A 16239-nucleotide genomic window follows, 5' to 3' on the forward strand; every position below is an offset into this window, starting at 1 on the left:
GAGTTCTCTGAAATGTATACGTTGTTGTTTACTTGTTGTCAACACAGGACTGGGTTGTTGCTCTCTGTTAAAAACCGTCTTTGAAACTCTGGTTGTTTTCTCGTGATGCTATTCTTGTTCATAAATTCATTTCCACCAGGAATTTCAAAACTATGAAGACATTTATTTTGGGGGATTTTCTTTGTGAAGCAGTTTCTTGCAGGTGAAAGTTTTGTTGGATTCAGATGCTTTATGGTACTTGATTAAACTCTTTTTTTTTTTTTTTTCCAGTTATGAGAATGTTGTTTACTCTCTCCTGTTTTTTCACACAGTAATATCAGTCTTTAGGGTGAGAAACATCTTGGCTGATGCTTTATATGAGCCCCAGTAGCACAGAACTTGATGCGGTCCTGCTAGTTTCTGTGTGCAACAGTTTGGAGAAGAGAGCAGACTGAAAATCCCGCTGCCGGCGAGCTGCGGCGTTGGCGATGTGCTGGTCTGTGGTATGCTCTGCCCCTCTGTGTTGCAACGGAATGGTATTTACTCTACATTTACAGGGGTTTGTTAGAAGTTGCATAGAAACTGATCTTCCTGTTAGTATATACATTGTTTACTGAAGGTGTAGTAGCTACTTGAAATGGAGTTGAGCGATGGAGAAGGGGTACAGTATATATTTGTTTTCTAAGTTTTTTCTTGATGATGATGTTAATGGCAGACTTTGATTCTTACTCCATACTTACTAAGTGTCCTATAGGTTGCCATGTATGTTTTAGGTGTAAGGTGAGAAACAAACTGCTGCGTGTTTATCCTATAGATTTGCTGTTCAGAAGTGATGCTTTAATTAACAGTGTATAGTAATGGCTTATTCTATCATCAGATCTAGGGGACACTACTGCATAGGGCTGGTAGGCAGTACTGTTTGTCATAACTTATTTCTATAGGCGTATAAGAAACTGATCTTCACTCTCGTGGTCAAATGAATAACTAATTCTAAATCTGTGTTTATTAAAATAATAAAGTTAAAGTCTTTTAGCCCGGTTTGAAAAGCATTAATTCATTAATGAAATATCATTATTTACTTCAGTTAAACAATGATGTGTTTTCCAAACATACTTTATTCTGATGCTAGGAAACTGGTAATATTCAGATAAAAAAATAAACTATGAAGTCTGGTTCAGGTGAATGAAAATGTTCAAATAGTTCTGTTGTTTTTATTTTTGTCAAAAAATTAGAAGTCCCTCCTGTGATGTTCAGATCATCAGGGCTTTTCTACAGAATTCCAACTCTCTAGTGCACCGTGGCTTTGAAAGCCAGAAAAATACTAGTTCAGTTCTGTATCTGCACAGTGATTGTGCAAAAATGGCGCCACCTAATTTGCAGTGATATATCTTTATATTTGGTAATTTCTTCTTACTTTAAGAATAAAACGGAGCTATGTTGTTGTCTCAAAGACCCCATACAGCTAAGACTGTTCTCACTGATACTGTTTTCATCCTGTTTGTACCTGTAAATCCTGATCCTGGTGGTTTACACGACAACTCCTGTTTCAAAACAGAATTGTGTATTTAAAGTTGTACTTGAGTCTACTTTAAAACTCTTGATAACAATTATAGGGCTTTGATTTGTAGTTTTTGCTCACAGATTTTGGTGCTTGGGCTGGGAAAAGCAATTTTTCCACTGGAATCTGAGCAAATTCTCAAATCTGGAATATGTGGAGTGAGGAACAAAACATTTTGTATAAACTACGTTTGCTGCATACACCATTGAATACATGTCATCTAGACAGCCCCAACAAACGCTATCACTGAACCTTCCATGCCACTTCACAAATCTGCAACAGTGACTGTCAGACGGAAGAGGAGGAGAAAGGGAGTGCTGGGAAATGTGGAGGCTGGTGGCTCTGCTGTGTCCAGCCTCACTGCTCTGGGCGGGCCACAGAGTGCTGTTGCCTGCGTCATATGGCATCACGCCCAGGAGAAAGACGACAAGTCTTCCTTAATGTTTCTAACAGTAACAAACATCAGCGTGCGTAACACCTGCTCCGGTTTGCTCTGCCTTGCCTTTGTGGTTTATAGTAACGCAGTGAATTACAGAATGGATCTGGAGTTTCTGGGTCATATCCGTGACAGCAGAATCAAATGGAAAACAAGATACGGCAGGTTATGGTCAAGCAGGGAGATAACAGCTCCTGTAGAAGGACGTGACCAAGCTAACACAGCCCAGAGCATTCGCTGATGGTATTCTCCAATAGGTCTCATACATCTCCAGATTGCACTTAAAATTGTCTTCTGGCAGGTTGCTCAGTTCCTGCATTTGAGAACTGTTAACTCTCCCATGTGCAATTGCCCTCGTGAGTTTGGGAAGTGCTGGCTAGGTTTTTCTCCTGAACAACCAAAACTACCTGAGCCAGTCTCTCGCTCTAGGGAGATGTTCGAATCCTTCAGTTTATTGGTTCCATCGACTCTTTCTCATTGTACCAGGGCATATATATTTCACAGCATTTCTACAAAGATGTGTCAGAACAGATTGTTCTGTAACTGTTACAAGCTCTCCTAAGGTAAAGTGCTATGACAAAGTTCATGTGATGCCTCCAACCAGCCCTGTAGAACTGACTGCTCGCAGGTTTATGGCTGTGTTGCAAATCTTGACCCAGGAGTCCTCCTAGTACCTGGAAACTCTTTAGGTAATTTCCACTGACCCTTCAGATTCTGTATCTGCCACATGAGGTCCTTGGGCTTTTCCAGCCAAGGCTCTCTTCAACAAGGTGTTCAGGTGTGTAAATTGGAAGATGTTCTTAGCTTCTGAGAGAGGTCATAATCCCTGCTAGGAAACCTATACTTTGGCACTTATAAACTGATAAAGGTTTGTAATTCCTGTAAGAATCCTGAACAACGTGTCAAAAAATTTTAAACTCCAGGAGGTAGCTTTGAAACTAGCCATTCAAATGCCCTTAAGCCTACAAAAGCGTAAACTTTAATTACATGTGGGATTTGCAGTGTCAATTTGTGTGGTTCTGCATATGTTTTTGCCACTTCAGAAATGGCTTGACTGGTTTACCTCAAACAATCTTTCAATTAAATATTGTTCAAACTTCCAAGGCCGAATTATTTTGGTTTTGCATGAGAGATGCATTCAAAAACAGGCATAAGGGGGAAAGGCAGAAAGAGAGCAGGAAACTTCTGACTTCACTGTACTGAAAGCTCTTAATAAGTTGTCCAGCTACAGAGGAGGTTATGTACCTTGTCTATAGTTCCTGTAGCTTAACGACAGTGGTTTTAGGGAATATTTATGTGCATTACGTTTCCACTGACATGCAGTTTGCTCCACTTCAATACCAGCAACTTCCACTTCACCACATCTGATTGAAGCATATTTATATATTTTTGTAGCGACCTTGTTTTGAGTGAATAAAGTCTCTCTCCCTAAAATCGGCATTATTGTCTTATTTAGGTTTATATGAATTTTTTTCCTGTCTGAAATTACAGACAAATAAATAGACTTTAAAAATGTTTTGAAGAGGGTTGCTGAATTTTTTTTCCCCCTCCTTTCTGGATCCTGATTCTAAAATCAGATGCACACAGAGAACAGGAGGTGGACTGACTGACATAATTCATGCAGTGATCTGAAGAATGTGACTCTAGCATGGAAATGGCTTTAAATTTGAGCCTGAGACGTACCTAAATTATCTCCGTGCTCATTGGGTAGTCAGTTTCCGAGAGAAAAACAGCAGTGCTGAGATCAATGGCATCTCATCCGGCTTGACATAGAAGAGAGTTATTGTCTTCAGGTGAATATCAACATAAGAAGAAACCCTCGAAGCACATCCAGCCCTTCGCTAGCTCTTTGTGACTGTGGTAGCAGTTATGAAAGCCAGTGATTTATTTTTCACTTGTAAGTGGATGATAGGAAAACTTTAGAGAGTGAGAGATGAGTCATTACAGACTCAGGAGTTTCTTCACAGAGTTTGAAATAAAATTCTAGAAGTTGGGGCTGTCAGCCTGGAGAACGAATCTTGAATTTTAGATGCTCAAATCTTTTGCCTTCAGTTGTATCAGATCCTTTCTATTGGTTATACATGTGAGTTGGTCACAAAGGGCCTGATGCTTTGCCTGATTGCGCACTTCTAATGGAGCACAGTGTTTCACTGGTGAAACCAGTGATTTTACTGGTTTTAGGATCTTGAACAGAGTGTGAGCCAATTTACTCTGTCATTCAAGGTTGTCTCGTCATACAGGGTAGTCTGGTAACTGAAAAGCCAGTATTAAAGGAATCTTAATTTCCTGTTAAAAGAAAATAATTCTTGTGTTTTGTTGTTCACGCATACTTAGAAAGATTGTGTCATGCAGATGACACGACATTGATTTTGGTAGTCCTGGAAAATTAGGATCTTGCTTTTGTTGTTACTAACTTAACACATTCATACTAGTAATTGTTTTCATAAATTCTTCAGGTGAAACTGACACATCAAACTTGTGTTTCAAAATCTCAAAACCTCATCTGCACAAACTGGGAAAGAGTATGGGAAGTTGCATAGACCCTTGTCTCCTGTTTGAACATTGTCCCTGTGTGACAGGCTTGATCTCTGTTGATTTCTGTTGAGTTGTCAGATGTTAATTTTGTTAAAATTGCAGCCAAATTGTTCTGTATTTGTTGAATATCTGTGGTGAAAAATAAATAATATGGAGGTGACAGATTTAGGGGCACTTTCAATTTGGATGTTATGTTCGATGTGTTATACATGTTACATGTGGATGTTAGGCAAAGGTTTCCCGTCTAACTCTGTATGTGGTTTTTGTGCCTTGAAAATCGCAACTCCCTCTGCTCTTTGTAGAAAACCAAGAGAATAACAGCTACTTTTCATTTCGATTTTGTGCTTGAACTTCCTTAGGAAGCAGTCGTTTGGGCATTTAAAGACACCCAGGGCTGGGTTAGTTGCGTCGTAAATTACAGGATTGACTAGATCTATAGTCTGCTGAAGAAGACTGCATGCGTAAAGTCGAAGCAATTTATACAGTAGGAAAACTGCATTGTAGCTTTTCTGGTGATGTTTGCCATTGAAAGCAGACAACTTGCTCTAGACCTTTTGATGCTGTTAAAGGCAGTGATAAACACCTCTTGTACTGGAAGCTGTGAAATGTTGTTGTATGTACCAGCCTTAACATCTCAGGCTCTGAGTCCTTTTCAAGCATCTTCCACTGCACTAGAGGTGGTTCATTTTCAGTGGTAACAATAAGCACAGATTCAGCATTTTGCCAAGACAGAATCTTAACAATTAGAGTGGTGTGAGTGATCCTGAAAACGGTACACACTAAACCTGCATGTCAGAGACTTTCCTTGGCTTGTGGTCTAGCAAGGAAAGAGGCTTATTTGTTTGCTTGGATGTTTTCCTGGTTTGGTCAAGGATTTCTAGAAAGGAGGAGCTGAATCTAGAATGCATTTTCCACTCTGTTTTGAACTGCTTAAATGTGTGATTTTCAGGAAATATTTTCTGTACAAGCATGTTAAGATTGACTGCTGTACAGGGATAGAGCCTCAGTTGTTGTAAATGCAGTTGATTATAGATTCACGTGCAATTTTTGCAGAAACGTGAGGTGTTTTAGCCTCCACTGGTGTGACCAAGAAGAGGGGTTTCACGCAGCCTTGAAACCGGTGTAGTTTTTAAGTTGTGGAAAGCATATTGTAGTTACATAGTTGGAATAGGGCCAGTTACGGGGACATTCCAAATAGTGTCATATTTTTGGCTACTTTATAATGCACGATACAATAATATGATCAAAGAAAGTTGATGATTAAGTTGCGTGATAAGGCAAACAATTAGAGGGATTTGCTTGGTTTTCCGACCAATAATTAAATTGTTTCTCATTCTGCAATTATATTCAAAATAGCTTCCCTAGCTGAAAAATGTTTCCTTTGAATTGTCAGGCAGTAGGAATGGAGCTTTTCCTGTTGCCCTGTGGTTGTGTTTAGGGCTGTGATCCCAAAAGCATCTCTCTGAAGGATAATTAACAGCAGAGCTGCAGATAGAAGTTGGCCCCAGGCTGTCACATTCTTATCAGAAGAAAACACGTATGGTAGTATGGTATGTAAAGCATGAGCACAAAGATGATCTCATCCAGTGCAACCAGCCCCCTTTCTAATATAGAAGATAAAAGTGCATTTTTTTAAATACAGATTTAGTTATGAGGTAGTAGGGAGATATGAAGGATACAGCTGCTTGTAGAATGGAGTCTCCCCAAGAAAATTATATGACTGGTTTGTTTCACATGGTTCAGACGTTGCTGTTAACTGGCCAGTATCATTCATTTGAAATAAAATTTCATCCCTTCCCAAGTGAGTGTAACATATTTGCTTGGAGGAAAATTCTAAATTGACATAGGAGCAAATTCTAAGAAATGCCAGGGACCTCCAATTTCCAGTGTAGTGCTTAGTGCCCATCAGAGTTGAGCCTTATTGCAAAAAAAAAAAAAAAAATGCCATCAGTAGCACTAAGCCCACCCTTATCAAAATAGGCAAAAATGTTATCATCTGTTTCCTCAGATCATCTCTGCTGCAAGACTAGTTTTGTTGAGCACGTTCCCAAATGAAAGTAACATAAGTTCATCCCTTAAAATGAGGTCATTGCTTCCCCCCACAACAAATGTTAGGCATGGTTAGCATCTTTTTGTTGGGACTCAAGCCAGAATGCATCCTGTTCCTGCACAATGGGAACCTGCTGGGGGTTTCCCTTCACAACAGCTACTGTTAAAGATGGAGTGAAAAACAAAACCCTGCTCCCAATGTGAAAAAAAGATGGGATTTTTAATCTGAAAAAGAAGCCAGTGTAAGCAGAACACAAAGGAAAGAGAGATGAGCATAATAAAAATACCATCAGGATGGGAGGGGGGCTGTGCGCGTTGAAAATAATGGCTTTGCACTTTTGAGGGTTCACTAAATAATACATATTCTCTTTTTTCTGAGAGGGCCCTCTCTAGTTCCATGGAAAAACAAGGCCAGACGCTGGGTTGACAGTCAGAGCAAATTTCCTAATAGTTTTTTGTCTTTACTCATGCTAAATAGTCTCTTACTTCACTGGGAGCACTTCGAGAAAAAGATAGTGAATATGTTATATTTGCTAGCGTGAGTCAGCATCAGCATTTTCTGTTTTAAAATGGAGGCTTAAGGTAATATCCAAGTGACTTAGGAGTTAGTCTTCCCTGTAATAGAAAGGTTTTTAACTCACATAGCTTTTCCTCAAAAGGGGGAAATAGTTCTCAGGTCTTACCCCTGCCCATCGCAGGCTCTGCCATCCGTCCTGTGGCAGGACCAGAGGATCTTAGGGTAAAGAAGCGTTGGGAAATGGAATACTGCTGCCAGCGCGGCTTATTCAGCCTCAGCCCTTCCCAGACATGTCTCTGGGATGAAGGCCGTTGAAAGGAGCTCCAGACTGGAAAACCTGTTGTGGGCAGCAGGCAGCCTGCAGTCGGCAAGCTCATCAGCCTGCTGTACATTAGAGAATTGACTTTTTATAGCATAGTATACTTTAAAGGGAAATACACAAATTTAAAAGAAATATACATTGCATAAAAACTGCATTCATTTAGCCAATCATCTACGTTTACACATCTCTTAAAACTAGAAACAGTCTCTTTTTCTACCAAGAAAGTACAGGGGGCGAGGGGAGAAGTCATGCCATCTGTGAAGAAAAAGCTAGATATTATGAATGCATCAGTACTCATAAAGCCGCTGTTAAAATATTGTCCGAATAGCTATTCCAGAACTAAATGCTGTATACAGGTTCTGAGGTCTCTCTCTCCAAGTATTAAAACACTTGTAAGAATATTGATTTTTAATTTGAGTCTGGATATAGAGATTGAAAAGGTACCATCTCCAGGGGAGCACAAGAGGGAGCAGGGAAAGGTTTCGGGGACACAGCCTGACAACAGGGATCCTCTGCAAAGAGGAAGGGTTGCAATCTTTGTGTCTGGCTGCAAGAACATCTAAGATTCAGGGTGCTTTGATGTATGTCCCGTGCTTGTTGTTCTCTTGATATTTGTCAAGGCAGTGGAGAATCAAAAGCCAATTATCATCTTCATTTCACGTTGGGATTGATTACCAAAAAAAAGGAAAGAAACAAAGGGATCTGAATAGATTGCTAGCATATAGAATGCCTCTCGGGAATATTGAGGTTTAAGTAATTAGCATTGGAGAAAATTTTTATTAGGTCTGTTAAGGGAATGTCCTGTAGACACGCTGTCTGTGTGGGGTTCGTCTTTTGGCTGCCAACTAGCATGGAAAGTGGAAATGGGTATATTGAGGATAGTTACTACAGAGGGAGCGCTTACCCGCGCCAGGTGTCCTGAGCTGTGGTTGGAAACCTAAAATCCTTTTTCCCCCTGTGCTGTGGTTTTTAATGCATTTAATATAACAGGTCCTTGATCAGTCTTTGACATGGGCTTCCAGGCACGATGGCAATCCAGATAAATAATTATTAACGTTATTGTTATGCTTGTTTGATCTTTTAAATCCTTCAGTGATTTGAGCCTAGGCTCTGATGCTGCTCCTGTCTGCAATACAGGGGCAACTCCAGGCTCTATCAGGGGGTTCCCAAAGGCTTTGTTTTAAACAAAACATTGCTAATTGGAAATTACATTTTTCTATTCTGTTGTGGTATTTAAAAAAAAAATTGAATTTAGGCTTGAAATAAAAATATAAAGTTGACAAAAAAATTAGGTTCAGAAATGTGAAAGTTTTGGTTTGATTTTGATCCATTTTTACTCACCCCTATGTTTAGCTTTTGTAAAAGTTGGATAGTGTTCATTGGCTCTGGGTTTTGGAAGTGGAATGACTTAAAACCATGAGTATTCAAGGCATTTTTCAAGGTAGAAAAAGCTTGAAACTCTCTTCTCTATCTGAGCAGGTCTGAAGGTAACGCCTTAGACATAGGGAAAATGGAAGCTGGCAATGCTGCTTTTAGAGGGGCTGCAATTGCTTTTGGTTTTCAAAGACGTTGGCTCTCCTTTCTCTCTAATGTTATTGCTTGTTTCTGCTTATGGCAGAGACTAGCGGATGGAGAGAATCCCAGAAGCCCTGTTGAATTTTTTGCACAACGGTACAACCTCAGCCTCTGTGCAAATCTCAACATTTCTGTGCCTGGTGGCCCAGAAAGGGTGAGTTAGCCCAGCCTGAGGGCTTGGGAGCTTTAGCCAAGGCCAGAAAAAAAGAAAAAGGTTTTCCCCCTTCTCGGTGCACAGGGATGTGTTACACCCTGTCTGCGAAGGCAGCTCATGCAGTGTCACACACTAGCACGCATCATGTTCGAGTAACTGGAAACCAGTAAGGTGGAAACTGGAAGTGCCAACTCAGATCAGCTGAAGTGTGGCAGAGTTTGTGTCATCCCCGGCGTGCTGTTAAATGGCAGCCTCTCTGGGTGCTTCCTAGTTGTCGTCATCGTCGTGCCCGCATGTGTCGGCGCTGCTTTTTCTGTGCAGTGCCCCTCATGCAGGGAGCCTGTCTCTGAGCAGCAAGAGCCCCAGTTGAGGGGCGAGCGGCTGCACCCAGCACCCCACCAGCCCCACTGCTCGGGTGGCAACCTGGCTGCTGGTGCCAATGGTGTTTCTGGACAGTTTGAGCAGAGTGAGTGAGTTTTGAGAGGTGACTGGCAAAGGAGGGCACGCTGTTTGCGTGGGGGATTTCAGGAATAGATTTGTGCATCATGTTAGCAGCACCTGAGCTAGCTTGATTGGAAACATTTTTATACTTCCCTAGGCTGGAAGTGTGACCTAACCTTTGTCCTTCCTCACCGCTAGCAAGCAAGTGCTTCCAAGGGGAGTCATTAAAAGACATAGGCATTGCTCTCCCTCCACAGTGCAACAGCAGTTAGCTCTTAATGTGAATATTAGCTATTTCTCACACCTTCTGCCTCCCCCTGCTTCCATTTTGTTTCAGCAAATAGAAAGGTTTAAATGTTACTGAGTGCGAGCAGTGTTTCTTGCCTGGCGTGCATTAATGTGACTGGCGGGAACTGATTTTCCATAGCAAGCTTCTCTGGTGCATCCCTTCCCCACCCAGAAGCAGCTGTAAACAGCTGATGTTAATTATCATCCACCTGCTGACTGTGCCAAACAGACATGCCATTGCACTGTGACAAAAAAAGGCTCCCGGTCTATTAAGTCCTCCCTCATACCTTTGCTAATGCTGATAAAATGCTGACCTGTTTTTACCCCAGTGGCTGCTGTTGCTAAGCACCGAGAAAATGACCTGTCTCCTGTAATAATCTGCATTGCACAGTTCAGATGATCTTCCAAATGAAAGTGTTTCACCGCACCTTTCAAGGCAGCTATTTTTCCCCCCCTAGCCTTTACAGTTCTGACCATGTAGTTTGTAGCAGCACCTTGTTTTTGATAGCGCCTAATTAAACATTGGAATTTGGGGGCTGTTTTGTTACAGAAGTTGATTTGTAATGATCAGTGTGATGTGCTTGGAAAATAACGATTTAAGAGCACGGAAGGTTGTAAGATAGTAACTTGCCATGGCAAAGTGGAATGCCATGTGTGCAAAACTGGGGAGAAAATGAAGATTCCATAAGTAATGGTTCTCTCCTTGGAATAGAGAGCTTGTTGTATTGAAAGTACTAGTAAAATAGTCTTGTAGTGGTAGGAAGAAGAAAGCAGACTTCGATACCCACTTATGATTTTGCTGTCATTATGCCCAAGATTGCTTCATCCTGCACATGAAGGTGACTTCAAATGGGCTGGAAGCAATGCTTGAACAGAACATCCACTTTGCAGTGGCTGCATTGACAGGAGAGGAGGAATGTCTATAGCAAATTCAGAAAATGAGGGATGAAAAAAAAAAAAAGATTTGAGTACTGGACAAGTAACGGAGCTTTGGTGCCAGGGTGTTTTATATTTCTCTCAGCAGTTACTGCCTTTAATTTTTTCTCTGAAGGTAATTGTTGTACTCTTTTAGAACCTGAAAGGATCATAAAGCACTTAAAAGTTGTAGTGATGTAAGCCTATGAAATGCTACTGAGGAAAAATAAAAGAAGACAGTTCTGTTGTACCAATGGGGAAGAGGAGACAAAAAAAATGTGTTGACTGCCCAAGATGCCAGGGGAAGCCGTGGCACAGATAAAATCAAAGATTATGTGATTTGTCCCTCTTGAAAGCTAACCCGGTTCATTCCACTTGCTCCCAGGCAGGATCAGCATTATCTAAACCGGCCTTGGTGGGTATTTGCATAACTTGTTGTTAAAACCCTCCGGGGATGGGAATTACTTTCAGTGATCTCTTTCATGGCTTAACCATCCTTTCTGCCATCCTTATATTCATGCTGAAGTCATCATAAAACAAATTTGCACAGTTATCTTTAAAGCAAGATGCTGAAAAAAGTAAAATGCGGTTTAGATAATGGCACTGTACTTAGGGATTTTTGGCTTCGTCACCAAATGTGGACAGATATTGTAAATAAAATGTGCCATAAAATGAGGGAGAATGGGAAAAACAAAACAAAACATAACCAGACATTAGATTATAAAGTGCTTTAATTTGTAGAATGACGTTTTTTCATTCGGGTAGTCCAGTCCTTCAATGTTGAGTATTTTGGATTTTTTTTAAATCTGGCATGTGAGATCTCATAGTACTGCTCTGGTCTGTTTAGCTTGGACATTGAAGGTGGTGTGACACTTTTGGAAAGAGCAGAGTGGTTTCCATGGAGTCCTGTCCTGAGCCTTACCATGTTTATCTTCCATGCTGCATACCAGATGTGTCCCTGGCTGCTACCCTTGCATGTTAGACAGTGCTGCATAATTCACATTTATATATAAAGGCAAATCTTGTTCTGCTTAGTCAGGCGGACAGCCTATTTACACCAGAGGGAGTTTGCATAAGCAGGGATGGCAGGATTTGACCCATATTTGATAAGGCAGTTTGGGATCCTTTCGTGACTAGTTAAACGTGCATACAATCTGTTGTATCAGTAGTAATTTGTTTGCCAAGGGAATATATTTTTATAGCGTGCTGTAATTTCTAACGGGACTTTTCCTTTTTGTCTTGTAGTCTGACACAAATGCAAGTTACCTGAGAGCTGCTCGAGCTGGCAACTTGGAAAAGGCTCTCGACTACTTAAAAAGTGGAGTGGACATCAACATTTCAAATCAGGTTGAAGAATATTTTGATCAAATTTGCTGGATAAATACCTTTCTCACTGTTTCTCAAATTTGTCTTTATATTTTTATTTCATGTCAGTGATAACTTATGTGGTTTTTTGATGAGCCATGTTTACATATTTTATCCAGTTAAAACTTTTATTTTTACCCCTTGCCAAGACATCATTTCAATTCCATTTGGACAATGTTGTGTTATTTAATGTTATCTTTCATTCCATTTGTATTACATCAGATCGTGGGACAGCACACAGAACTTGAGACCCCAGAGCTAGTATATCCTGACTTAATTCATACTCTTTTCTTATAATCTAGTTCTTATATAATAACAGTTTTTGGAAGCAGTTCCCTCACTGGGATACAATAATTTGTCTTCTGATCTGTTGTTTGCTATGCTGGAAAACCTTTGCCAATCCTTTCCATTGCTTTTCTTTTTTTCCTTCTTTTTTTTTTTTTAATCAGAATGGGTTGAATGCTCTCCATCTCGCTTCCAAAGAAGGACACGTAGAAGTTGTCTCTGAACTGATACAGCGAGGTGCCAGTGTGGATGCAGCGACAAAGGTTAGTCAGGCCTATCTAATTGTTCTCTTGTTCACACTGATGGCATGGGCACAAAGTGTCGGCCAACTGATTACAGACATTACTGCTGCAGTAATTGCCCATTTTCCACTGGTGAAGTGCTCTCAATAATTGTTTAATAGAAATCTTTTAGATTATAGTAAATGTCACAGGTTACTAGGGATGAGATTTACTGAACAAATTGTAGATTCACGTCTGGGTTTCTGTCCATGCCTTCTAGAATAATTTATCCATTAGAAGTACTTAGTAAAAGTACCTTTATTGCAAGAAATACTATATTTTAAGGTGGAACACGTTCTTGAGAGTACTGTTATGTATTCAAGCTCAAGTTTTGTACTCTTTTCAAATATTACTGTCTCATTTCAGAAAGGAAACACAGCATTGCACATAGCATCCCTCGCTGGACAAGCAGAAGTAGTCAAAGTGTTGGTTACAAATCGGGCCAATGTTAATGCACAGTCTCAGGTAAAGTAATATTTCTCCATTTGGTACTATCAAAAACTTTGCTGACATTAAAATCCTTCTCCCCTTATAAACTGTAATAATAGTATATTTGGTAGACCTCGTTGTATTAATGCTGGCTCTTGAAAATAGGGTTTGATAGAGTCAGTAAGATGAATGTAATCCTGCTAACGTTAAAAAACCCCAGCATTCTCTTTTGGCTGTTCCACGTGCATAGGTAACCAACAACAGGTGGAAGGACAAAGTTTAAACACACAGCTGCTATTTTATTAGTGAAGCAGGCATTTTAGTGAGTGTAGTGCTGAGTTCATTCCCATCTTGTAACTCAACATACAATTAAAACTTTAAATGCTTCCAGCTCTATCCCTTCTGTTCTGCCTCTCGCCACGTGGTCGGAGTGTACCAGGGACACATCAAGTCTTGTCTTCCCCCATAGGCACGACAGCGCAGTGAAATGCCAGGTTGTGTTCAGGTCTTTTCCCACGCCGGATGTCAGCCATCCATTGGGATTAACTCTGAGTTGCCCGCCTTATTCATCAACAGAGAAAGCATAAAAATAACATCTCTGTTTTAAGTTGTCCAGAAGCCACACAGATGTACACCCCTGGAGATGAAGAAAGTGGAGGCACATCCAAGGGTGTTTGCAGGATACTGGAGGTGGTTGTATAACAGGGAGCACAGCAAAGCATGTACCCTTCGGCCTTAGGTCTGCTCTCCAGTATCTTACGAGCTGCTAATTGTTACAGAGTCAGAAGAGACACTGATAGAACAGGAGAGTGGGAGATAACTTGTTCAAGTGAAAGGGATCCTCTTTCATGTAATTCAGTGTCTCTGGTTTAATCAAGCTCATCCCCTTTCCTTGTACAGGGAGGTACTGCAAGTATATGCAGAGCTTTTAAGTCAAGTCCTTCGAATGAATATTTAAGTCAATTATAGAAAATTTGAAATAAAGGAAAACAGTGCTGATGTTAAGAGCAAAGCAGTAAAATGAAACAGAGGAAAAACTGGCTCAAAAAATGCGTAAACCACAGATTGTTGAAAGCCAAGTGGCTGTGCCACAGGAGGTGTCCTTGCTGCCTACCCCGTTCCTATTCTTCCTGCTCAGGAGCTGCCTGGCAGGCAGTGTCAGAGAAGGGATCAGATTAAGAGATGGTCTTCTCATCTGGCCCTATTATCTGGCCCAATATACAGAAGAATATTGCTATTCTTCTGTATTATAAAGATGTGGGTAGGATAGAAATTGTTTGTTAAAAAGGGAAATGAAAAAATTTACATTTTAAAGAGACGTTGGGGTTTTTATTGATCTCTCAAATAACATGAACAAAATGTTTAATAGAATCTATTTCAAGAATGTTAGTTATTTGGGATCTGTCTTTCATGTTTCCGTCACCTGGACGAAGGAAATAGGTGGCTCAGTTCTGCTTTCTTACTCTTTTATATTAGCTAGATACAGATACAGCAATATTTGATTCCAGGCACCATATAATTTGAATTTAAAGAGAACAACAGCAACAAAAAGTAGTTTTAAGTAAAATCTTCCATGACTTGGTAAGAAGTAAAACAAAGCAGAAATATTTCCAGTGGTTTTCCTGTTAAAGAAATTAAGATGGCTTTGAAAGGATCTTTTCTGCTTGTGTCTGAGAACTTGTGTATTCAGCCCTGAGACTAAAAATAATCTGAGATTGTAAACATCTTATATAACTGCGTTGTCCATACACCCTAAGGTTTTGCCACATGTTACCCTTATTTTCCTAACATATGAGAATTAAAGATAATTTTTTTTTTTCCCCCTTATGGATGCCTTTGATATCCTTGCTTGAGAGATGTATATTGGCCATTCCACACCAATACCTGTTACCAAACTGCCCCTGGACCAGCTTCGTCTGTGGTAGTGAGCATCACTTTACCCTTCCTGAGCTTAGAAGAAAGTTCTGCTGAATTTGGCATACCCAGAGATCTTTTTGGTTTGTTTTTCTTTTTGATGCTTACCCTGTTTTCTGTGAGTTTGGCTTTATCTCTACTTCCCTTGAAGGTAACCTTGCTGACAGTGCCAGTGTTAGGGGTGTAAGGCCTTCTCTAACCAAATCTTCCTGTCCTTAAAAAAAAAAAAAAGTTTATTTTTACTGAGTTTGAATTTTTTACCTCTTCTGGGGGCCGTTTATTACTATTGAAGTCAAAATGCTTTCCTTAGGCTTCTGGCTCTCTGGCAATTTCAGCCCCTTTTTCAAGACAGAAGAAAAAGCAAAGTATGGGGGGAAAGATGTTGAAAACCCAGCCATAATTTTAACACAGGAGAAAAGGTTCTGCTCTGCCTCCAAATGGGAATAATACTTGGTTCTGAGATTTTTTTCCTATTAATTATTTTCTGAAACTAATAATTAGGAAGTGTTTCCTGCTTCCGTTCTAAATGTAAATGTTTGAAACCAAAAAAATTAATCTTTGTTTCCAGCTGAGTTAGTAAATAGATATTGAGTATGCCATGAAATGATAGGGAAAAACGTCAGACTCTGCTATTCACTATAATAATAACCTGTAATGTGACATATTAGGTACCTTAGCAAGCGCTTTCTGGCTTCTTTGTTTTTCATTAAGCACAGTTTTGACTGTGTGGTAACTAAACTGTTAGGCCTTGGTTCTGGAGTGCATTAACACATTGCTAACTTTAGGCTTTGGCTCCGGTAGGGCTTCAGCGCCTGCTCTATGCTTGTAGCGATGCTTTCCTGAATAGAGACCAAATTATCAAAATACTGGAACAGCAACAGACCTTGCAGCCTGTGCAGGTCTTGTAAACATGTGGCTTCACAGCTGCTCGGTGTCTTGTTGATGGTACAGTTCCTCTTGGATCAAACATCCAGTTCGGGCCATTTCCTCTCCAACTGTCCTTTCTCCTGACCTCCTATTTGTCTCTGCTGCCAGGGAAGCCTGCATGCTCGGCCTCAGGTCACCTGTGCTCTCCTGCGTGCTCTGTGTTGGACACGTGCCCTGCAACTCTGCCCCGTTGCTGTGACAGTCAGAAGTCTCTCAGCTGTTTTCAGCACAGCTACTGTAACTCAGCCGAAATTCACTGCTATAGGTCT

At 40.5% G+C, this 16239-nt stretch overlaps 1 protein-coding gene across 11 annotated transcripts in view; it reads left to right on the plus strand.

The window, feature by feature from the left end:
* Positions 1–16239, plus strand: part of ANK3 (ankyrin 3) — a 382298-nt gene that overhangs the window by 216825 nt on the left and 149234 nt on the right. For all 11 annotated transcript variants that reach the window (XM_054206394.1, XM_054206393.1, XM_054206384.1 and 8 more), the window contains 3 exons: positions 12015–12116; positions 12584–12682; positions 13067–13165. In XM_054206394.1, the coding sequence (XP_054062369.1) occupies positions 12015–12116; positions 12584–12682; positions 13067–13165 (300 nt within the window). The remainder of the gene's footprint in view (positions 1–12014; positions 12117–12583; positions 12683–13066; positions 13166–16239) is intronic.

This window comes from Rissa tridactyla, chromosome 6 (genome assembly GCF_028500815.1).
Source record: "Rissa tridactyla isolate bRisTri1 chromosome 6, bRisTri1.patW.cur.20221130, whole genome shotgun sequence".
In the NCBI taxonomy this organism is placed as follows: Eukaryota; Metazoa; Chordata; class Aves; order Charadriiformes; family Laridae; genus Rissa; species Rissa tridactyla.